The 24,372-nt window shown below is 39.4% G+C and overlaps 3 protein-coding genes across 3 annotated transcripts; 2 read left to right on the top strand and 1 right to left on the bottom strand.

The window, feature by feature from the left end:
• Positions 1–433: 433 nt before the first annotated feature.
• Positions 434–7,626, bottom strand: LOC104965490 (ryanodine receptor 3-like). The gene is made up of 6 exons (XM_010794442.1): positions 7,493–7,626; positions 3,146–3,241; positions 2,885–3,003; positions 2,267–2,400; positions 1,886–2,127; positions 434–630 (listed from the first exon to the last, which is right to left on the bottom strand). Exons 1-6 carry the CDS (start codon positions 7,623–7,625, stop codon positions 434–436), a joined length of 921 nt encoding a protein of 306 aa, XP_010792744.1. The 5' UTR covers position 7,626.
• A 2,711-nt stretch (positions 7,627–10,337) lies between these two features.
• Positions 10,338–16,942, top strand: LOC104965489 (solute carrier family 22 member 21-like). The gene is made up of 10 exons (XM_010794441.1): positions 10,338–10,474; positions 11,066–11,220; positions 11,532–11,700; positions 14,027–14,168; positions 14,306–14,400; positions 14,495–14,499; positions 14,597–14,839; positions 14,955–15,137; positions 16,434–16,569; positions 16,849–16,942. The coding sequence occupies exons 1-10, from the start codon at positions 10,338–10,340 to the stop codon at positions 16,940–16,942; spliced, it is 1,359 nt and encodes a 452-aa protein (XP_010792743.1).
• Positions 16,943–18,087: 1,145 nt separating this feature from the next.
• LOC104965132 (dual specificity mitogen-activated protein kinase kinase 2-like) lies at positions 18,088–23,531 on the top strand. The gene is made up of 11 exons (XM_010794092.1): positions 18,088–18,840; positions 18,953–19,163; positions 19,328–19,474; positions 20,315–20,392; positions 20,685–20,736; positions 20,926–21,050; positions 21,345–21,558; positions 21,895–21,947; positions 22,062–22,123; positions 22,235–22,280; positions 22,490–23,531. Exons 1-11 carry the CDS (start codon positions 18,752–18,754, stop codon positions 22,598–22,600), a joined length of 1,188 nt encoding a protein of 395 aa, XP_010792394.1. The 5' UTR covers positions 18,088–18,751; the 3' UTR covers positions 22,601–23,531.
• The last annotated feature ends 841 nt before the right edge of the window (positions 23,532–24,372 follow it).

Here is a 24,372-nt window from a genome sequence, read left to right as displayed (position 1 = left end):
CAATGATTACATTCAGGCACACTGTAGAATACAACCTCTTTGGACAATTTATATACTTATTGAAAACAAGCTACAAAATGGAATACCTTGGAAAATGTATTAATTTTCGCTAAATTGATTTATCAACTTTAAATACTTTTTAAGAACCCGCAAACCTTTTTCATAAATCTTATTCCAACACATTTCTTCTGTACTTGGTTTCAACTAGTAATAATAAGATGACAGTTTTAAGAAGATTGTGGCTTTTAAGAAAGGTGTTGTGTATTTATTTTGTTAATCCCTGACAAAAGGCCAACCCAGTAATCTTTCATTTAAAAGTAAGTAAGTAAGTTGTCATAGTCTGCCAAGCTGTAATTCAATCTCGAGTTTAAAAACCAAGCCCTTCTTTTGGGATTGCTTTGTCATCTCTTTACCGAATTATAAATGCGGAGCCTTACTTGACACCTGCAGAGAAGCTGACGACGGGGAAGAAGAAGCCGTCGGTGTTGAAGTCTTCGAACATGCCCTGGACAGGCTGCCCGTTGATCCTGAAGGACATGCTGGGAGCGCCCAGATCCAGACAGCAGCTCACCACGTCGTCTGAGTTCAGCAGGTGCTGGTTAATGGAGGCCACGGCCCTGGGGATTCGGCCTAGACAACATCAGGCAAAGAAAGAGAGAGAAGATGGATGTATCAGCAGAAAAGTCATTACGAAAGTAGGGCAGGATGATGGGCGGGGGTAAGGGGGGGGGGAGTTGAGCAGAGAGGGGGAGAGATGGGGATGAGTGCTTAAAAATGGTGGAAATGAAAAAGTGATGGGACTTTTAGTAGATTTGGAAGGGGGGGTGAACTGAAGTAGGTGTTACGCTTTTAGGGTGAGAGCAGAGAAGAGAGGTATTCAAGGCTTTGGAGCCCTGAAGCACCAGAAGAGTTATTTTTTGGTATACCTTCATATCTGTGATTTGCTGGTATTCACCTTTGCATCGTGTTTACACAAGTACAACTTAAAGATGTTAGACATTCCCTGAGGGACTTTTAAGAGACATGCCAAAGATTGAGGTTTTAATTTGATATCACCGTAAGAGCTGTGACTTGTCCTTTACTTTGTGGAGAATGAAGGAGCTACCAAGAGAGTGGACAGCAGGCTGCTGAATTATTCACAGACAAAGAAATCTGTCGAGGCAAAGTCCTTCCAAATCCACAACAGCTCTTTTTGCACACCAGTTCTTGGTATCATTTGCTGCAATGATTCAAATTTGTTTTTGTTTTTCAAAAGCAACAGAAAACAGTTTTGGGTATAGTTCAATGATATGTCACTCTCCACGTAGGAAACACTTTAAAACTTAAAAAAACCAGTTAACATTTCAAATGATACAATTCAATGGTTTAATGACCTAAATAAAAAGTTTGCATTTTTCTTTACAAAAATACTTTCTTTTTGTGTTACCAAAAACTCACTTGAGGAGCTAAACTTGAAAGTGAAGTAAAGACAGTGTGTTCACACCTTGCATACTCCAAGAAGGCAAAACAACAATAGCTTTTAAACGTGGCTGCAGATGAACAGTGAGATTTCTGTGTCTCCTAATAATAATAATAATAATAATGGATTACATTTTTTTATTAGAGCACTTTTACAGGTGCTCAAAGCGCTTTACAATTACACATTACACATATTAGACATGTAAGAGTCATTACTGTGGACATTACCCACAGGAGTAAAGTGTCTTGCCCAAGGACACAACGGCCTGACGCAGTGGCGGCCGAGGTGAGATTCGAACTGGAGTTCACCAACGCCCCTTGATCTGATGACCAACGCTCTAACCACTGCGCCAAAACCACCACAATAGGCTTCTATCTCATAACAAACTAGCAGGTGTTGCTGCAGGTCCTATATAAAGATGCCTACCTGACCAGAGGTGAAGTCCATCAAAGCTGTAGGAGTACAGGTCGTCTCCAGCACCGTTGCCGCCCCACCCCTCTCCTCCCCCGGGGTACGGAGCGTAGCCTTTAGTGTTGGCCCAGCCCACTCTCAGGTGGGTCGGCTCTCCGGTTACAAAGTGGTCCACCTGGTCGATCACCAGCTCAAAATACCACTTCTTATACTGAGCTGAACCTTCAGCCACACCCAGGAAGATGTTCGGCCTCATACTGGAGGAGATTAGAGAGAAAGATGAAGAATACAAGTCATTGTAGTCGTAGAATAATCCCATATGTCGCGTGGCAAAGAGAAATGACATCTGATAAAGCCAGCTATCACGACGCCTTGAATGGAAAGTTTGACCGTCACCTCTGAACATCATTGACGAGTCGAGTTTGAAGCAGCAGGTCTCTCTTGGGAAGCAGGTTGTCACAGATCAGATTCTGATTGGCTCTCACTGCAACCCCGTTACAAACACAGAGGGAACAGAGGACATCCAGAATCTAAAAGAGAGGAAAGGTGGAGGAAAAACTCAGCCATTTTATTGCTCTCTGTTGTTTCATAAAAGTGTTGCACAACATCTGCACCTTTTTTTCAGTTTAATGGTCAGTCGATCAGTCCGATTCTTTTGTGGCAATGCTTGTAGTGCATATTTTATAAAGAACCCTCAAGTCAACATGACCATGGACTTCTACCTAACACTCGTGAAATGACAGCTGTTGTTCGTTTACAAGGATGCCGTTTCATGCCTGGTAAAATGTACTGTGACATATAAACACTGCATATAAACATGGTAAGAATGTCAGTAACACAAGAACGTTGATAGCAGTCCACATGTCCTTTTTTCTGAGAGTTCTACTTGGTCACCAGGCAGCTTTGTATATCTGTATTTTAAAGCTGGCTCCCTTCTTTCTGGATTAAACGAGGTGTGCGGTTTCATCTTGTGCTTTTCTGTCGTGTTATGTGTCAAGTCATTTTTCCGCATACCTTGTAGTTGCGTCCATTCTTGTAAAGCAGAGAGATTATGGATTTAATGTGACCTCTCTGAATGATGTTCAGAGCCTCCGGACTTTCCACCAGGATACAGTGGAGGACTTCCAGGATCCCTGAGAGGTCAGACAGAACATGTGTGTCATTATCAGAGCAAATATATAAAGTGTACTGACCACATCTCTGCATCAGTATAATGCTCATAAGGGTTTAGGCTTTTTCCAAATTTCAAAATAAATAAAAAGTTTCCCGTAATACCTGATGAAGATTCCAGTCTCTCCAGTTTGCTCACCAACCAGTCCAAGTTGCGGGAGAATTGGGTGCAGTTGTTCCTGTTCCCACGGATCAGTGCGGCTAAACCAAGACAAGTTTGCAGAAGGTTTAATAAAAGTACATATACGGTTTAGTAAAGACGTTAATCCAATTGATCCAAGCAGCTGACTTGTGGAAAAGTCGATGTTACGACTTTTAATAAAAATGTGTCACAAGACGTCGATATTAAAATTCATGAGATGTGACAAAACTGACACCTCCCATAATGACATCTTCTTGGGATTTATATTTTGAAGCCTCGTTTGAAAGGAAGTACGGCGTTCTTTTTTCTCCAAAAAGGTTGAGGTGTATTCCCTTGTGCCCTTTCTCTGTCATGGAGGAGACATTAAGGAGTCTCCTTATTACTTGACTGTCACATTCTTCACCATCAGGATTCAGGGACACTAGACGGATTAATGCCTGTGAAACTGTTTAACAGCACTTTGTGCCCAAGGAATACTGATGGGGGTCTAATCTCTTAGAATTCTTTCTGTTCAGGATAGCTATTGTTCACATGGATAGAGCCACACCATGAGGCACGGGCAGGGATGTTCACTGTGATTATGTGAATGTGAAATAAAAAAAAGTCATAGACAGAGAGGAGACCCTGAGGGCTACACAGATAGACTTTGAATAATGGTAACATTAGCATAAACTATATAAAGGGATACAAAAAAAAAGCCACCACTAAATGACCATTAACGAATTTTAATACTTTAGTTATAATAAACGTGGCAACATTTCAATGAGGAGAATCACAATTGAGAAAGGGTTTGTGGTTCGAGTCCCATCTCATTAAGATCTTTCATCACGTTTTGCAGCATCCTCGATGATTTGTGTCAGTGAGCGGGAATCTTAAGCTACGAGATGAAGTATTTTAAAGACTTCCATTATCTGCTATTCATTCCTTATACATAGCTACACAATGTACTTTAATGCATACTTGTATCGTGACACCTGAAAATCTTAGTTTCTGTCCTCCTGTGGATATCGCCTGACCTTGCTGCAGTGACGCACAGCTCCTATAAAGCCTCATAATGCACAATGAGATATAGAGGTTTACCTGAAGCAGACAGCAACATCTCATTCATAAGACTTGGCAAAAAACGGATGTAATGAGTTTTTTCATATGTGCTAAAAGTAGTGAAGAGCATATCCTGGCATGGTATACAACCATTCTCTTATTGAAAGAAATCCTTTGTCAAAGTTTACTCAAATAATCAGCATGCATTAAGTATGTGATACAAGAGTCTTCTGGCATGTTCCTTCCTCTCCCACCATTGCTCCTGAAAGCATTTGCAAGATTCTGCTGTGCAAATCCAAACCACCAATCACAGCGGAGGCGTCTCTAACACAGTGTCATTTACTGATTGTGAAATCCAGTGTTTCCCGTACATTGATTCATTTGTGGCTGTAAAAGATCGTCCGCCACAAACAGATCCCACCATTGGTGAGCACTGTCCAGTTGGGCCGTAGAATCTTTTTATGTTCCACATTATTTTCTCACTTAATAAACTTCACTTCATATAAACTTTATCTTATTACGTGTACAATGGAGCTGATAAGCTAATAAAGCATATATATTGCTCAGATTTAGAAATATTAAATTGAATATAGCCTCATACTGACTGCTTAAATTCTCATGGCTTACATCAGCCGTCATTGTTTACGGCGTGCAGAGCAGCTTTTTATCCTCGCGCCAAAATATTACAAGAGTAATGAGAGTGAGAGTGAGAGTGCTGGAGGAGAAGTTTGAGTCATATTTCCTTCCTATGAATGAAGACTTTGATTGGCTGTGGGATCCGTTTCATCCTCTCTCATTAATATCAGCCACTAGTTTAAACAGCAAAGCTCAGGATGAACTCGCAGAGCTATGGACCGCTCCCTGAAACTGAAGCACGGTGAACTACTTCTGGATATCTTTTGGCTGCTTGTGGGACACAAGTATCCATCCCTCTCAGAGAGTGCCATCAACGTGCTTTTACAGTTTCAACTTTCCAACCTCGTACGTGTGCGAGCTGGCGGTCAATCGCATATGTCAAAAGCAAGACCCGCCCCCGGCTGTCAGTGGAGCGTGGCGCTGTCCACTACTCCCCCCACCCCCCCGCATAAAGAGACTATGCTCCCAAAAGCAGGCACGTGTCGCACTAACATGTGCCTATCATAGTTTTATTTTTGTTTTGCTGTTTAAACTGATTAGTCTGTTATAATTATTATTACGTTATTATTAATTTTAAGTTAGCATAGGCCTACCTCTTTTGAAATCCAAATGTAAAATACTAACTCAGAAGGAGAGTTGGAATGAAAATGACATGTATTCTTGTTTTAACACAGGTAGGCCTACTATTTTCAGCCAAAACAAAGAGCCTACACTTAGTAAGCCTGTTTATAATATTTCATTCATCATACTAAGAAATGGTGTTGATGTTTTTTTGGTCTGGTTTTTGTCATTATATGATTGATTATATGGTTTTTAGGATGACCTATATTTGATTATATTTTGGTGGTCTAATGCAGTGGTTCCCAACCTGGGGGGCGCGATATAATTGTAACGCAATACATGATTGTCGCTAAAAGCCTTGTCTCTACATCACAATAAAATATTTTTTTAAATGTATTAATTCATTTTAATAAAAATTCAAGTTAGTCCTGTAGCTAATAAAGGCATAAAAAGTAAAGCAACTTCCAAGAGGAGTGATTTGGGGAGGCTGATGATCGGAAGGTTGCGAGTTCAAATCCCGCCTGGAACACCACCACTAGTGTGCCCTTGAGTAAGGCACTTAGCCCTCAGTTACTCCAGGGAGAACATCCCTGTAATTGGTCATTGTAAATCGCTTTGGAATAAGGCGTATGCTAAATGCCTGAATTGTAAATTATATTCTCCGGAGAATAAAACCCACAGATGCTCAACTCCGGTGTGTCTCACTCATTAACAATGCAACACAGAGCAACAAGAACGTTGTCTGCTACAGTAGCCATGAACTCGCATGTATTTTGTTATTTGAGGGGGCGGTGGATGCGTGGGCCACCCGAATAGGTTAAGGGGCCTTTGGCTTTTCTTGCCGGTGGTGCGGCGGCGGTGCCCCCACAAATAGAATCAAATTATTTGGGAAACACTGATATCTTATTTTGGTTAAGATGCTGTTACTGCATTGTCTATTTCTCACCTCTAGCACATTTCCTACTTTGACTAGACTAGTGCTTGTTTTGGCTCCACTCTTTCCTATGTGGTGCCCTTGCCACAAACTCTTTCATTTTACAAAACAGCAACAGAATTTAGCTTGACAGTTTGATCAGTGTTTAGCAGTGACTGAGACCGTGTTAGAGACTCCTCGGCTATTATTGGTTGTTTTCGTTATTCACGCTCAATGGAATCTTGCAAAACAACATGGCAGCACTGGAGGGAAAACAGGACTTATTTTTCACAGTGTATCTATCTCATGCACTATTGTCAAGCAGAGTGGCAGCAAATATGAGTAGAGTTATTTACCAACTATAAATTACCAACTGCTTTTTGACCTGCATTAAAAAGCTGTGTGTGTATTCCTTTAAAAGCAGAATTTCAGAGTTAGAATGGAAAGGAGAAAAAGGTCAGGGAAAACATCATTCATCATGAAAAACCTGCTTCACCAGACTGCCTTCGCATCCTTGGGGGTGACCCCTCCGCAGCAAAGGGCTGGAGAGCACTCAGAGGAGTGTATTTGTGGGTTTTTTAGCGTGTGTGTTTACTGTGTGTGCATGTGAGAGTACATGCTGGGGAGGTGATGAATCTAAGGGCAGTCAAGGTGAGCCGAGGGGAAGCTGTTGATGCGAAAGCTCCAATGACAGCAAAACAAACAATAAAGTTTTCAAAATAAAACTTTCTCAGGGTCAGGGGATAATGCCAGAACCTCTGAAGGCGGGCATTTTGTTAATGATGCCATCATTTTTTTTTAGATATGCAGCTCAACGTTTTAATACTGCACCCCCAGACTGATCTCAGAGAACAATGTGACCTAAATGAAAAGCAGCCTAAATGATCAAAGAAGTATACAAGAGGCATTCTGCTTTTACTTTTCTCTCCATTCCCTTGTCCCAAATAGTTACATATGAATGTCACCAGCTGTGAACTACAGATGTGGCACGGGCAAAAGGAAATGCGAACACAGGCGTGATAAGAAGTGTGAAGTGTGAAGGGGAAGGGGAGGATTCAGTGAAGACACTAAGGGAAGATTAATACTGCATCTCTGCCCAGGGTCGTCAGCTGTCAGAAGATGTGGATATTTCATGAGATTGATCACTCAGCAGGCTTACCCAGGAGTTCATAGAGGAGATTGAGGATGTCCTTCCACGCTGTTCCGGCCTTCTCTCCAGCCACCTCTGCAAAGTGGGCAGCGCTGTTGTACAGGTTCATCCGGTCAATGCATTTAGACAGGAGGGACAGCATGCCCTAAAATTAAAGAAATCCAGGAATGATGGAATGATTCATTTGTGATTCAAATTATTACACACAAATTATATTCCTATTTGTAAGAAGATGTGGAATACTATTTCTTAAACTTCACTCAATGGGGTTAACTGAATTTTTCATCAGAATCAAGTTCATTGCCAAGTTCATTTATGGCACATTTCCACTGCAGTGGGGTAGCCCCGTTTAAGCGTCCCTAAGCGTCCTCGCTCAGGCCTCGGGCTGCCTCGCTGGCTGTCCGAGGCCGTGGCGCATTTCCATTACAGTTTAGGACCTGGGGTAGCAACGCAGTGTAGGCGGGGCGATCGGCTTTTTTTTGGCCAATGAGATGTAGGAACGTCGTCACCTCCTCGGTCGACCACGGTGTGCTTTTCTTTGACGNCAAGTCAGGACACGTAACAGTGCAGCCTAGATGAAGGTGTGCTTACCGGTGTTGTCAGGGCTAGCATGAGGGACCACTACTCACCGACACTATAAACCTTGTCCCTCATGCTAGCCCTGACAACACCGGTAAGCACACCTTCATCTAGGCTGCACTGTTACGTGTCCTGACTTGTAGTGGCTCTCTCCTCTATCTACACTCTTCTTGTCATCTTTGTAAAACGATATCAGACTGGTAATTAACACAGCCATGACTTCTAGTTAAATTCAGTGTGGCTAAAATGAAAAGCTTTGTTAAAATATGCAAGCAGGCGAAAGTCAAATTCAGCTTTATTGTCAAAATTCTACATGTGTTATACATCCAGAAATATCGAAATATCGTTTCCCACAGTGTGACATGTATACATAAAACAAAAAGGGCCTAGATAAACGTGGTATACATTAAACAAAACGGGCCTAGATAACCGGGGTAAACAGTTTAAAATGTTAATATATTTAAAGTGTTCAAAGTGCAGTTTCTGTGCAAGTCAGTTGAAACGATCTTAAATTGGCGTGACGTTAAAGTCGTGCGACCCTGCTGCTGTACTGGCTTGTAGTTCGTTTATAGCATAACGTTAGCATTTCGCTTTTGGCTACTAGATTTATGATTCAAAAATTATAAAAGTAGGGTTGACATGTGGAGATTATCCGGCTGAACAAAACGTGATCCCTCTCGTTAAATGTGTGTCAACCACAGACCTTATTTCGAGCTATTTTCCAAAATCCTATGGAGAATTTGCATTGGTTTTTCGCGAAGGAACCGGAAGAAGTTTACTTCCGGGTTTTACGACGCGTCACTGCGGTTCTCTATTGAACACTGCTAGAGAAGCTTTTGTTTTGTTTATTTGGATTCTGTGTACCACTGTAGAGAGTTATCAACATGTCTTTGAGTGGGAGTGTTGAGCATATTTGTATAATATCAAAGTCATGTTTATGTTCATGTGTATGACATCATCATAATGTGCCTGAAACGTGTTGGTGCTAATGAGCTTGCGCAGAAACAATAAACGGCTCTTACTCCAGGCCAAACTCTGAGCGATAGTGGTCGTGTGTTTTTTCTGTCCGTTAGCATACTTACACTACTTTGGCTGACTGCAAACGTGGAGACGTCTGCTGAATTATGTCTCACGCAACAAAAAGTACCAAAGTATTATCAGCTGATGGATATGTTCAAAGTATATTATCATGGTTATCCTGTTTTATCCATGTAAGAGGATAGGCGGCGGGTACTGTGGCTAGGGAAGGTAAGCCTTCCCAAATATTTTTGTCACTGCATCCATGGTAAAATTAAAATATAATGTTTGTGTATTTGACATTAGCGTTGCAATGCAGCCACCAGTGCCCTGTACCAGGGCCGTCCCTCCCTACAGGCAGATCACGGAGACTGCGTGGGGCCTCACCTCGTGGAGGGGGCCTCATCTTGCGGAGGGAGCCTCAACTGAGACGCAAATGCGGCGCACCTATGCGCTTATGCAGCGCAATTAGTGTGGCGTGGCACGGTTTCGCCGCTGCGAGGCTCCACCAACACCCCCAGTTTCGTCAACTTAATTTGTTGCTTAAAATAATACTTCTTCCTACAGTAGGCTATGTGACACTGTGTTGCACGCTAACTCAGATAAGGAAATATGATATATTGTGATATTATATGAACGATGACGTGATTGACGCGATATGAATGATAAATGCGCGACACATCGCCGTCTTCCCTGCATACGGCAGTTTAAACTGTATTTACTTTATCCTGTAACATGACTTGATAGATTTAAACTCCGCACACTGAGCTCTGATTGGTCAGCAGACAGCAGGCTGTGCTTTCACTGAGTTGATCTCTTATCTAGACGCCGGAGGCGGGCAGCGTCAGGTAAAACAAGTTGCTTCCCAAACCTGAGCCTCACGCACCGCTTTATTGATTTAACTTGTGTTACAGGATTCATTGGGCATTAAAATATTTCAAAATTGAATAAAGTATAGACAAATAACACATTTGTATTACTTTGTCAATCAAGTATTGTGATTTGTCAATTTGGACCAAATGTAGATAAATACTGTGTAGACTATAGTAGTACTGCATTATACCATATCAGTATCATTTAGGATAGGGGATGGACATTTTTCACTAATTTCTGAAATTGTATAGATTAATTATCTTAAGTTACAGGCCTATTTCTGACAGTTTGAGGTCAGTTTAAACTTCCTTTTGTAATACTTTGTTAGCATTAGTTTATACGTTAGAATTGACTTCAATGTCAGATTTCTCTGAAATGTGTCTTGATGAAATCTGATGCTTTCTTTCGTTTATTACAGTGGGATCTGGGTTGTCACAATGCATGGATGGTTCCTTTTACCACCTCCTTATTCTTTGTAGGGGTCCTGATTGGATCATTTGTTAGTGATCACTTCTCAGACCGGTAAGTCCTGTTCTGTAAGAAGAAGAATTGCAATATAATAATAATTAAATATTTATATTGTCTCACTGTAAAATGATCTTTCATTTCCATGCAACAAAACTTAAAAAAATTAAATATTAGACTTTGCTAATCTTACAGTTAGTTGCATTTTTATATACAGAATATTTGATTATAATTACGGCTTCGGCTAATGATTATTTCTATTATCGATTAATCTGACGATTATTTGCTGATAATCATCTGTTGATATTTATAACCAAGCACACTTTAATCATTCAGTTTGCATGTTCTGAACAACAGTCCATACCCACAGATATACAATTAGTGTTATGTATCAGATAAAACAGCAAATCCTTGTTGAAATTTTTTAAACGTGAATCAATTATAAAGGTTATTGATTAATCAGCAATGATTCTTTTTATTTTTGATTGATCTGTGTGTAAGTAGAAGAAAAAAACAGACACAATACCTGATGGACTGAGAGAAAGAGAAAGACAACACAAGCTCTTCCAATAAGAACAAGTCAAACAGTGTGATAGTGTATACATTCATAGCGTTTAATTCCTGTTTCCGTGCTTTGTTGTCTCACAGGTTTGGCAGAAAGCCAGTGTTTTTCTTTACCTTGGCCCTACAAACATTCACTCCTCTGATCCAGGCCACCTCCGTCAACTGCTTCATGTTCTGTATCCTCAACTTTCTAAGAGGACTTGGCCAGATCTCCAATTATATTGCGTCATTCATTCTGGGTGAGACAGCAAAAGCACTTCTCTCATTCAGATTCAGATTCAACTTTATTGTCATGACATAGTACAGGTACTAACGAAACTGATCATTCTCAAAGAGTCCCTGTCTCTGTCTCTTCTTCAATATCTGTCTGTGACAAGATGAGGTTTGCTTGTATAATTTTAGTTTTCCCATTTTAAGTTGCTCATTTTCTTGTGTAAATGACGTTGAAGGAAGCATTAATTGATTATTCAGTAGGGAAGCAGACAGTCCTCACAGTTTCTTGTGAGAACATGTGTTTTCTCTAATCTTAATGCAATGCTCCGATGCTCAGGGTCTGAGATGCTGAGCCCGACTGCCAGGATGAGCGCTCTGCTCGACCACACTGTGGGGTTTGGTGTGGGATATGCATTGCTGCCGCTGTTTGCCTACCTTATCCGCGGCTGGAAGATGCTGCTGGTTGCTTCTGCCATCCCTGGCCTCCTATTTATACCAACATGGTGGTAAGTCTGATGAATGTTGGCTGATAAATATCATTGACAAACCGTATTTCTTGTGTCAATCACTTAAATTCACTTTATAACTTTCTTTTAACCCTGGACATATATAAAAGTAAACGTTTCATAAAAGGCCACATCAAAATAACTTGAAATATTTAGCCACCTTCAATGGTTTCTGCGAACAAATGAAACTCATTCATCAAAAGTTAGAATAAAAAAATGAAACTAGAAAATTCATTTCCTGCAGAAAATGCGTGCGAATGCTGTAAACTGTGAACATTTGTTGCTGAACTTAGCTGAAAATGCAGAAAAAGCTGAATATGTTATTAGCTGAATGGTAGCTGCTTTTAGCTACAAAAATGCAGAAAAAGCTGAATATTTAAAAGAAAAGGTTTAAAAAAAGGTATAAACAACAACATGTATAGCCTTGATGTCCTGAAATAGCTGAATAATGTAATAGTTGAATGGTTTCTGCAGCTGAAAATAGGCTGAAGGAGTTAAATATCAGATGTAAGTAGTAGTGAATGAATTTGTATTAAGAAGAAAAAATAAAGTAAAAAGGCTTGGGAAAGCAGCAGAATATTTTGACTGCAAACATTTCGACCACCAATAATGTATACAATATGTGGAACCTGTTGAAGTCTGTATGAAGTCTCCATCAGACAGAAAATAATAGGCTGAGACAGTCTGTAAAAGTCCAGTATGTTTGTCAGGGTTTGTTTCTGTGCTGAGCACCTAATCGTAACAAATAATCATAACACCTGTGTGAGCCCAGAGATCAAAGCTTTCAATCTGCCCAGCAACACCATGGTTACCAGCTGCAGCACTGAGTGTCATTAAGAATGCATTGAGGATCATATCTGACAATTTTGCCACCTGTTCAAAAACTATCGCTCCTATCAAAAAATTAACAGACCGTGAGCATCAGGGAACCCCAATGAACTGATATATGTTTGTTTTTTAGGTTTTGTGTGTAAAATGTGGAGATGGGAGCAGTTAGTCTAAAGTGGACTTCTCTCTGTTCTGAAGAAAGATCCGGAACAATGTAACATGGGAGTCTATTGGGAGCTAGGTGGACTTTTTGTCACTCAGATCACTATTGGACCAGAACGGCGGGTCCGTTTGATATGATGAAGGCAATCGGAGCAAATGGGAAACGCGGTTTGGACGATCCGACGGAAGGTGTATGAAAGTCCGATCTCTGAAATAAGCGTTGAAATTTCTTTACTAGTGGTTCTGGAAGTCCGATATTTTCAGGCAAGAAGTCTTACAAAACTGATATAACAAAAATAATTTCAACTGATAAAGTTAAAGACAAATTCAAACAAATATCAATAAGATCAAAAAGAGAGACAATACAATAAAATATACCAAAACAAAAGAATATAAAAACACCAAAATAGAAAATAGAAAGAAAGTCACAGACTCACCGCAACATAGTAGTAGGTTAGTAATCGGATATATATTATAATATTGAAGATAAGTTTGCTTATTAAAGTTGGTCTGAAAGTCCTCGTTATTAATCAGACNGGGAATTATGGCAGGTTTAAAACATTTTCTGGGGAGAATTTCAAGCTGTCCTCCACTCTGTTTTGAGATCAAAGCACTCTAGACTTAACGAGCTGCTCCATCCACACTAATGTTAAAATCTGAAAAAGGCCTCTCTACCAAGCTCCAAACTAAGTTAAATATCTCAAAAAGTGTAAAAGATATGAAGAATCTGAATAACAAGTTTTTTTTGTATAGCTGAAGGTCTTGTGATCATTTTAAAGTTGGAATGAAGTCTCTAGCTGAAAGTATGTGGAAGGAGTAGCATTTGGCGCAAGGTGTAGGAAAAGAGGATTTGAAGGCTCCTCCCATTGACTTCCATGTTAAAAAAAGAGTTTAAAAAGCTGAATATTTCAAAAAAAAAGTATAAAGTATTTTTAAAAAGTTGAAGGTTTCCCGTCGATTCCTGAAAAGGCTGAATAGTTTAATATTTGAATGGTTTCTGTAGCTGAAAATAAGCTGAGGTTATGGAGTGCCAAAGTATTGGTGAAATAATAATAAGGGGAAGAATAAAGATTCAAAGAACTATAGTGGAATGCTGTAGCACAGCATTCGCACTAAATACAGAGAACCAGTTCTGCTTTTTTTTGGGTAAGTCTTCAAACCACTTGTATCACACTTTTGATTGTTTAAATGATATGTGTTCTCTGCAATGTGTGATGTTTTGATTTAATTAAATCTATTCCATGCCTTTCCAAATGAAATTAGATGGAATTTGCTATAAAATTGAAGTCTTTAATTGTTAAACTGTAGATAAATTACCTTTTGTCTGTCTGTGCAGGGTGATTCCTGAGTCTCCCCGCTGGCTCTTACAGAAAGGTCGAGTTGAGGAGGCTGAACTTATCATACGCGCTGCTGCCAAGAAGAACCAAGTCCAGGCTCCTAAGGTCATATTCAGGGCTGACGAGTGTTTGGAGCTGATGGTACTTATTCCATTTTTACTATTCATGCTGTGGAAGTGATTGTGATCAAGCATAAATATGGCCAAAACGTTGACAAGCTTTACATTGCACTGTATGCAATGTCACTATTCAGCTTCTTTTATTTATGTCTAATTCAGCAAAACACAGGTGAAGAGAGGCAGACATACACTTATCTGGACCTGATACGAACCCCTAACATGAAGAACATTACAATTCTGAGTGTTCTCATATGGTAACGTGACTTAATTTCTACATTTCTACATTTATTGAATATTCAATTATAAATAGTAAACAACTTTGAATTGTAAAAAGGAACTTGTTGTCAGCCTGAGCCGGGCACAATAAACAATAAAACACAGTTAAAGTAAAAGCACGTTTGAGATCCCTGTATTAATGTATGCAACATACATCCTTTCACCTTAATTCAGACTTTTTGTTGTTGTTGTGTTTCTGCATGACTGCTACCGCCATGGTTTTCTATGGGCTCTCTCTCAATACTAGTAACCTAAATGGAAATGTCTACCTCACCTGCTTCATTTCAGCAGTCATTGACATTGTGGTGTATGTAGCCACTTGGATGCTGGTTAATCGTGTGCAACGACCCACATTCATCTGCTCGGCAATGATGTTTTGTGGCATCATGCTCCTGGTTATCAAGCTAGTTCCCGAAGGTCTGTACACTCATAGTACAATATTGACTGAATCGGGCATCTCTGGAAATACTAAAAGACACATGCCTGTGTAAAATTGTATACGCTCTGTCTAATAACTTGTTTGTTTTTTCAGCCATGCATGTCATGTTCCAGGTGTTAGCCTTAGTGGGAAAGGCCGGCGTGTCTTCTGCTTACTGCATCATCTTTATGATCTTCACTGAGCTGATCCCCACTGTGGTCAGAAACATGGGCTTAGGGGTAGCATCCGCAGCTGGACGCATAGGCACCATCATTTGTCCTTTTGTGATCTACATGGGCAAGTGTTTTTTATTCTGTTGTTGTATTTGTGTAGCTTACACAAGTATTCCTTAAGAAAATGCCAATACCAACTGTAGAAAACAGCATTGAATCGCCATATGTCTTTTATTAATTTTGAAAAGATGAACTCAGTCAATACCTTATTTAATTTGCAAAGATATGCACCATCTCAGCCATGTGCCCTCTCAAAGCAACAAGGCCAACGTGGTTTAATAAATTGTTTCAATTGAGATTCAAAGCAAAGTCAAATCTAACAAAAGTTAAAGTCCTTTACAAGCAAGTCAAATGAAAGTTAATTAAAACAGAATTACACTAAAAATGACGATAAGAAATCAAGAGAAAACAACTAAATACATTCTGATTGTTTAATTAAATGTTGCTCATCGAGTAAAGTAAGAGTAAAACCTCTTCCCATAGAAAATAATAAATGATCTCTGTTTTTAGTAAATTAATTCAGCCATTTCCACATAACTCCTCTTTCCGGAGATGATAATTACAGATGTCTGTAATGAAACTATCTCCGCCGTCGGAATTAATTATTGTCAAGGCTTGTTGGTGATGTGCAGGGTTGTTTGGGTCGCGGGTAAAGTGTCTAGTACCTCCCAATTCTGCCGCTTTTTTAAAATGCTGCTATGTTGTTTGTTTACGTCAGTATTAAAATAAAAGGGGCTGGATGAAGGGGAAGGGGAGGGACTTCGCTATCCCAATGGAGGTATATCTGAAGGGTAACATTGACATTTATTTAAAGAGAAAATGTATCATATTGACAAATTATCAACGCATGTCCTTATGGTTTACCTTGTATTAGGAAATAATATTTTTACAGTCATTCCTAAATAAAAAAACACGGATTAGGGTTAGGCCTACATGATTTTCCCAACGTCTACTACCAATGGCTCAGTGTGTACAATCCTAAAGTGCTCTATAGTCTTCAGAAGTTGAAGAAATATAAACAAATGGCAATTAAAAAATGTCTGTGACCTTCAGATAATGAGTAAAAAAAGTAATTACAGACCCTGTTCACAAGGTTTACAGACATACGTACATGAGACTTTCAAACCCCACACGCCATGGCCTGTGCTATGAAGCAATTATAAATGTAATTCATTATACCGGTATGAAAAGTTAACTTACAATGGTTTAACAGGCATTTTCTCTTGAACACATTGTGCCTGCTGCAATAGTAAACACAAAGACAATGCTAATCACATTAAAACTGGCGTTGTGTCCTTAGAATAACCAAGTAGACCATGACAGTGCGATATATATCGATGAAGTTTTTATTATTTTACAGGCGTGTACAGTAAGATCCTGCCATACATTGTTTTTGGCACAATCAGCATCATGGCTGCTGCTGTTAGCATGTTGCTGCCAGACACCAGAAATAGCAAACTTCTTGACCTCATCAGCCAGGCCAAACACATCAGAGGGTAAGTAGTTGTGTGTGAGGATATGAATAGTGATGAACCCTAAATTAAGATACCTGACAGCAATACCTGGAGCTGTATTTAGTAAGAAATGTTGATGATTTAGAACAAATAGTGCTCGCATAAATATGTATCGGAGAAACATGTTTTGGAGAAAAGTGAATAAGAGCTGCATCTTTTAGTCTGTGATAATGTGCTTCTAACAGTTTCATCTCTCTCTCTCTCTCTCTCTCTCTCTCTCTCTCTCTCTCTCTCTCTCTCTCTCTCTCTCTTTATTCAAAGCTGCCGCTATAAAAAGGAAACAGCTACAGCCCTGTCGGATCTGATGGCTGTAAATGAGCAAGAGGGCCCTCTGCTGGCAGAAGATTACGAGTGATGAGATACAAATAAATGTTAAACAAATATAGTTTCAAATGTATTTTTCTCATTCAAAAGTAAAACGTATGTTTTACTCCAAGCAAAAGTAAAACGTATGTTCAGCCTCTGAGGTATTTTCTTAAAAAGTAACCAATTATCGGTATTTGATTATCTTCTTGAAAATATGTTTAACAGTGTTTATACATGAATTAAAAGACCTGTATGGTTTCTTTATAAAAAAACAGACTTCGAAATTCAACATTATTGTATTGTTTTTGTACACCACATGGGCGCACAACAAGATGAAACACGACATTTTTGCTAAGATATTTCTTACGTTGTACAATGGTCCATTTGAACCATTTTACTTTTATGATGCACTGCTACTGTTAAAATACATATTTGGTTTTAATTGATACAGTTTAATTTCACATGTTTCCTAATAGGCCAACACATGTACTCAATGTGACATTTTCATTATTATTTCACCAGCTTATCTAGAGTGAATAAATGGTTAAAATACAAAAGCCACTTGTTAACAGAGCATTGAAACACCAACCTTCAAATAGGTGGACATTGAGGCTTTCCTCTGAGACACAGCTGCTGAGTAAGTGGGGGGATTTCTTGAAGATGTCTAGCTTCTCACCCGTTTTGTATCACAGCAGGGGATTCATCGCCATATTACCAACCAATCAAAGCAGGTAGCTTCGCCTGGGATCCAGACCTGAAAAGCACCTGGTTTACTGAACGCCAATAGGTTTTGGTAATATGATACTACATTTCAAAATTGTTAGAGAATTTGCAAAACGTATGTTCCTATATAGGCTACTGTACATTGGGCGTACATCTGGCATTTTACACCCGCTTCAGAGGGTCCTCCTGTGTCGACAATACAGCACTGTTTTACTCAGAACAGCCCCTGTTCTGAGTAAAACAGTAACAATCACAAATATACAGTAACAATCACAAATATACTATAATAAATGTTCGCAAAAAACATATGTGGAGATACAAACACACACAATACCAATTTGGGTTATGCAACCACAAAGCTGATTGTCAACGTCTAAAGTATCGCGAGATATACTCCACGGTTGTTGTTGTTGTTGGTGATTCTGCTGCGCTCTTGTACTGCGATTGTAAATGTCTAAAGTATCGCGAGACTTGCTCCACGGTTGGTGCGGATGCTGCTGGGTTCCTGTACTGCGACGCGCCCCCATCTCTGCTGCTGATACCACAGTGTCTGTCCTTCTACAGCGACCACACACCTGCAAACGGAAAAAGGGTCAAGGATAAATTAACTAGCACTACAGCCACATTAAGGCTGGTGGTTTAACAACTGAATGTGGACACGACGCTAGCACAACGTTTGTAAAACAAAGTTGCGCTAAATGTCAAGCTAACTTACTAGCTATCAGAGGAAGTTAGCAAGCTAGCTAACGTGATTTGCTGCTAGTGATGGTCTTCTCTTTAAAACCTTATGTTGTAGCTAGTTCATCATAGAATAATTTACAAGTCACTCATTGCAGCGCAGGGGCTATGCTAGTTACGGCGAGTTATCGTGCTAACCAGTGTAAAAACCGATACATGATTTAAAACAACTGCTATTTTACAGCTAACGTTAACTCAAAGTGAATGAGGGAGAGGGATAATTTAAGCACAGATTGAAGCCAATCACGTCTAAAATGTTGAATCTTTTATTTTAGTTAAGATCGTATTGACTAGGTTAACCGTCCCTTTATACTGACAGAATATCGATAGTAGCATCTACCAGATTACAACTGTTTAAAACAGATTATAACCGTTTAAGAAAGATCCACAAGTGAAAATGGCTCCAAAAAAGAGACCATTGCCCTTAACCATTGCTCCTGCTGGCGGTGGGTTATCCACCTCCCCCAACACTGATGTTCCACCCGAGTAAGTCATTCTCCTGATCACATTAATATCCTTACATATAGTGTATGACAAAATATCTCAGTCATTTGTGCCGTTTGAAATATGTTTTTTTGGTGTGTATTGTTTTGTGCAGGGCCAATTTAGTGGCACTGAAAAGAATATTGGAGGAGTTGGACCTAGATGACCAACAGAAAAAGAGGTTGGAAGCTTTCCTCACCCTGAAGGCCAAGGTGGGCGAGTTGAGAGATGACGACTTCCAACGTGTCTGTGAGCTGGGGGCAGGCAATGGAGGAGTCGTCAATAAGGAATGCCACAAGTCTTCAGGCATAATCATGGCCAGAAAGGTGAGCTGCAAATGACACTATTCAATTATATGAATAATAAAACTGTTATTTCCGTTACTGTTCAAACTAGTGTATTAAACCTGTTAATTTGACTTGGTAAATACTTTACTGGTGGTCATACTAAATAACACTTTTTTTATACAACTTTTATATTCTCTGTTCAGCTCATACATCTTGAAATCAAACCGGCAATCAGAAACCAGATCATCCGAGAGCTTCAGGTGCTGCATGAGTGTAACTCTCCCTACATTGTGGGCTTCTATGGATCATTTTACAACGATGGAGAGATCAGCATCTGCATGGAACACATGGTGAGAGTTATGAGTTTTTTTCTTATATACTCATACCAATGACAGGTACAGAAAGCCTTTAACTGACTAGGGTCCAAGTTTCAATTTGTGCCTATTTCTTGCTAATTTTATAGGATTTTTATATTGAATTAAGAAGAAAAAAAGCCAAAACAAACTAGATTCTCTATGGCCTCCTATTAGGCGGCTGCATAGATGAAAAAAAAACATTATACTTGTATAGTATTAGGTGTCCCTAGTAACTTACTAAAAGTCTACCAAAATCTGACCACTAGAAATTTGTAATTTTTAAGATGGTGTCCAAGATGGCTGAAAATTACTTAAAATACCCTGACTCCTTCATAATTTAAGTATTTTTTTTGGATAAACTTATGTTTTGATAAACTTATATGTACATTTGTCAGTCCAATGCTTAAGAAAATATTAAACAATGAATAAAGTAAACGTAAAATACATTTAGTAATCTGAATTTTTGTGATTTGGAGTGCCTACAGTTTCCGATTTAAGTCAAACACCAAACAAAGTGAACAACAAATGACATCAAAAGCCAGTTAACATTGCAAACCACGTTCTGTTGCCCTGACTCTGCTACTGGCACGAACGCAGCACTGCTCCCCGGCAGAAACCCCTCCCCAGCAACTGCAAAATCATAACATGGTCATTTGAATTGCGTGTAGTTGGAATATGGTAAAATATTTTATTATCATGATCTAAAACAACACACACCAAATGTACTCTGTGTACAATATAATAAGCAACAAATATGCTTGAACTCCATTTGAGACCGGTTGTGCTTTTAGCGATATATCAATTACGACCTGTTCTCTTTGTTTCATTGTGCAGGATGGTGGATCTCTTGACCAGGTGCTGAAAGAAGCAAAGAGGATCCCTGAAGAAATTCTGGGAAAAGTCAGCATTGCTGTAAGTTGATGGTTATCTTCTATCTTGTAATATTACGTGCAATTACATTATTGGCATCAATGAAAATAGGGTTTGGCAGTAAGACGGTAGACACCGTGCAACAGGGAAAACATGTCCACCGGTAAAGATCTGGCAATACCATTTCCATGTATTGAACTCAAAATAAGTTGTGGTCTAAATACACATACACAATGGGCCTGCGTGAGTTATATGCTCATTTTATAACTGTTGTTTTTACATTAAGGTTTTAGGCAGTTATTGACTTGTATAATTTCTCCTCTTTTTGAAACAGGTTTTGAGAGGCCTTGTGTACCTGAGAGAAAAACATCAAATCATGCATAGAGGTACTTATTTGTTCATGCTGTTGAACACTTATTTTCTTTATCTCTAAGGCATAACATCTGGATCCTAATGTTAAAACTAAAGCTTTAGAGTGTACAATGGTTGATAAAGATGGTTCCTTTCCACTTCGTAATGGTATAGATGTACAGTCAGTACGTTTTTAGAACATACTGTATCCTTTGACCCCCCAGATGTGAAGCCTTCAAACATACTGGTGAACTCGCGTGGGGAAATCAAGTTGTGTGACTTTGGTGTCAGCGGGCAGCTCATCGACTCTATGGCCAATTCCTTCGTTGGAACAAGGTCCTACATGTCGGTATGTTGGTCCTTTAGTTCCTCCACATCACTGTGTTGCATTTGTCTCTAACTATTTTCAGTTTTTTTTAAATATAGTTTCTCACTTTTATAGTTTTTTTTATAGTTACTCACAAACGTTTCCATTCTTCATTGAACTATGTGGACCAGTTAAATCCATTTCCTTTCACCAATCACTGCCAAATCCTTTCATATTAGTTAATGCTGGAACAGGGAGCTATCATTTCTAATATTTGTTGATTTTATATTTAATGAATTCTTCTGTTTTTATCTGTTGTTTATGTTTACTCTCTAGCCTGAGAGATTGCAGGGAACCCACTATTCTGTGCAGTCAGATGTGTGGAGCATGGGGCTGTCCCTTGTGGAGATGTCAATCGGACGCTTCCCCATCCCTCCTCCTGATGCTAAAGAACTGGAGGCCTTGTTTGGACGTCCCATCTCGGGTGGTGGTGGAACAGAGACCCTCAGCACTTCACCCAGACCTAGACCACCGGGTCGACCTGTCAGCGGTGAGCAGCACACACTATTAGACCATTTTGTTTAATGGAAATCTTTAACTACAAATGTAACTTTGCATTCCTGCACCTCTAAGATGCAGCATGTCAAAAAATAAAACCTGAAGTGAAATTGCAAACTTAGATATACTCATACCCTGGAAGGAGTTTTACAAAATCTTCTTTTTCATTGTCCTAAAACATCGTCAGAGTGGGGACATAAGGTAGAAAAAGCTACATTTTAAAAGAAAAATACCTGTGCCTGTGGACTAGGTGATTCTAGCGTCTTAAATTAAAGTATTTCTTAATATGTTGACTTTAAAACACAGTTTACCTGGGCTTCTTTTACAGGTCATGGCCCTGCGATGGCTATCTTTGAACTACTGGACTACATAGTAAATGAGGTAAGAATCTAAGTCTGTGAACAACAACAACAAGCCCATAAGGGTTTACTATCTTCCTGCAAAATCGGGTTGGTGATATGAAAGATGTTCTTACGACTTTCTTCTGTATTTCAGCCTCCTCCCAAACTACCACATGGCGTCTTCACCTCTGATTTCCAGGACTTTGTGACTAAGTGGTAAGTATTTAAGCTTGTAAACTTGGTTTGGTTCTTCACACGCATCTTCTTTTTCTATTCTTCAATGGAAAGTTCTGTTTAAAAGATCCCTCTCTCCTCTTTCATTTTCAGTCTCATCAAAAATCCAGCAGAAAGGGCTGACTTGAAAATGCTGATGGTGAGTGTCCTCAGTTATACTAAAGCTTAAGTCTGAATTTAAGTTCCTGCTTATCTCTTTGAACATGTGTAACATCTGACAGATTACAAACTGTAGTTAGCTTTGTTTCATGTTGTTAAGGCAAGCATTATATTCATTCAAACTTCAGCAGAATATGTTGTTCTTTTATATGATTGTGGTTTTAATATCAGCATCTTTTTTTGTTGCAGAACCATATGTTTATCAAGCGATCCGAGGTGGAGGAGGTAGACTTTGCGGGCTGGCTTTGTAAAACCATGGGGCTAAACCAACCTAGCACTCCCACACGCACTGCAGACTGAACACGATATGTACATCTAGAACATGGTAAAGCTGATGCCTATACCCTTACACCTATACACACACATACAGTATACACACACACACACACACACAGTATACACACAGTATACACACACAGTATACACACACAGTATACACACACAGTATACACACACACACACACACACACACACACACACACACACACACACACACACACACTGTTTGCCACGTCCTTTCTCAGGTGGACCTCCGTCTATCACAGGAGCTCTACTGAAATTTAAGACAGAAAGATACAGGCTCTACAGCACTAGGGTTTCCAATCATGGCAGGTAAATACATAAATGAATGTGTTTTTTTATGTCACATTGTATAATCATTTGTTTATTTTACTTAAGAGGTTAGGTGTGTCTGTGTGGGCAAGTGATGAGTGAAGCTAGGATATATATATTTTTGTTGCATTTTGTGATGCGAGTGATTTCTACAAATTCTAAGATGCCAAGTAAAGGTACAACTTTCAATGCACCCTCCTTTTTTCCTCTGTCAGAGTTAACGTAAGCAGCATTATGAGCTTGTTGTGGTACCATTAGATACATATTTCCAACAACTGGCTTTAAGATTAGTAGACCTTCATCACTGGACAGTACAAAAACAAAGCTGCATATCCACTCGCTGAGCATTCTCAGCTGAAACAACTGATTATTTCTTTGTGGTTGCTGTAATGTTAACAACAGGACATGGATTTGCCATTGAAGTGCATCCTGTGTTGTGGCAGGATTGGGGCATTTTGCTCCTTTTGTGTTCTTCTATTTGTGTACTTCCTCCTTTAAATCTAAAGATATTGATGTTTTTTATGGTAAAATCATCACAAGATTTGTCTTTATAATTTGTCGGAAACTGTCAATAAATAGTATGTATTGTCACATGTCTTCATAAACCAGACTATCGCTTCACTGTTTTACACTTTTTTCACCAGAAGGGGGAAGCACTCGGGTGCAAAGCACTGAGGACTTCTGGTGGTATTACTAACAAAATGACTGTACACTTCCAAACAGAAATATCAAAAATATGCTGTACTGTGTGTGGTGTATCGTACATCGTATACATTACTCATGCTTATGCTTACTAAAAAGACCGTGGGAAACCGTGAATCGAAGCCCTGCTAAAAAACATTAGTCCTCCATTGAAATTACAAGCACAATGATTCATCTGTTTGGCTCATGTCTAGAGTGATAATGAAATGTCTTCCGTTAAATGTCTTTCAACTTCAGCTGAAAATATGAGGCCTCGCGCTCAGAGAAAGACGTAGTGTTGCAGTGTTTGTTGGGTGGCTAAGTCTGAGCAGTGTTGATGGGAGGGGGACTACTGCAGCAGAAAAACAGCAAAGTCTGCAGTCATTAATATGCAAATATGCAAATGAGAGGGTAATTAAGATTGGGCGTTTGTCAGTGGCTCTTTGATTGCTAATGCATTCAAATCTGCAAGGAAGGGGGAGGGGATGATGAGCTAAAAATGAGGAAAAAGAACAGATTGCTATTGTACATTTTCTTGCAAAAAAGGAGAAAAAGAGTGATTGAGTTGTGTATAGAATGTAAACACCCTATTGAATAGAAGAAAAGCCGAACATTGATGATTCGAGACATGCGTCACATTCTTTTTTTCCAAACGACAACTTCTACCAAAAACGGATACAAAAAAGAATTGTACGTATGAAAAAAGGAACTACAGTTAAATGGCGGAGCACCAGCAGAAGCCCCGGCGAAATAGAGGGGAAAAAGGGACTATGAGTTTG

The sequence above is a fragment of the Notothenia coriiceps genome, unplaced genomic scaffold (genome assembly GCF_000735185.1).
Source record: "Notothenia coriiceps isolate Sejong01 unplaced genomic scaffold, NC01 NC01_scaffold00037244, whole genome shotgun sequence".
Lineage (NCBI taxonomy): Eukaryota > Metazoa > Chordata > Actinopteri > Perciformes > Nototheniidae > Notothenia > Notothenia coriiceps.
This window is presented reverse-complemented; position numbering and strand designations above follow the sequence as displayed.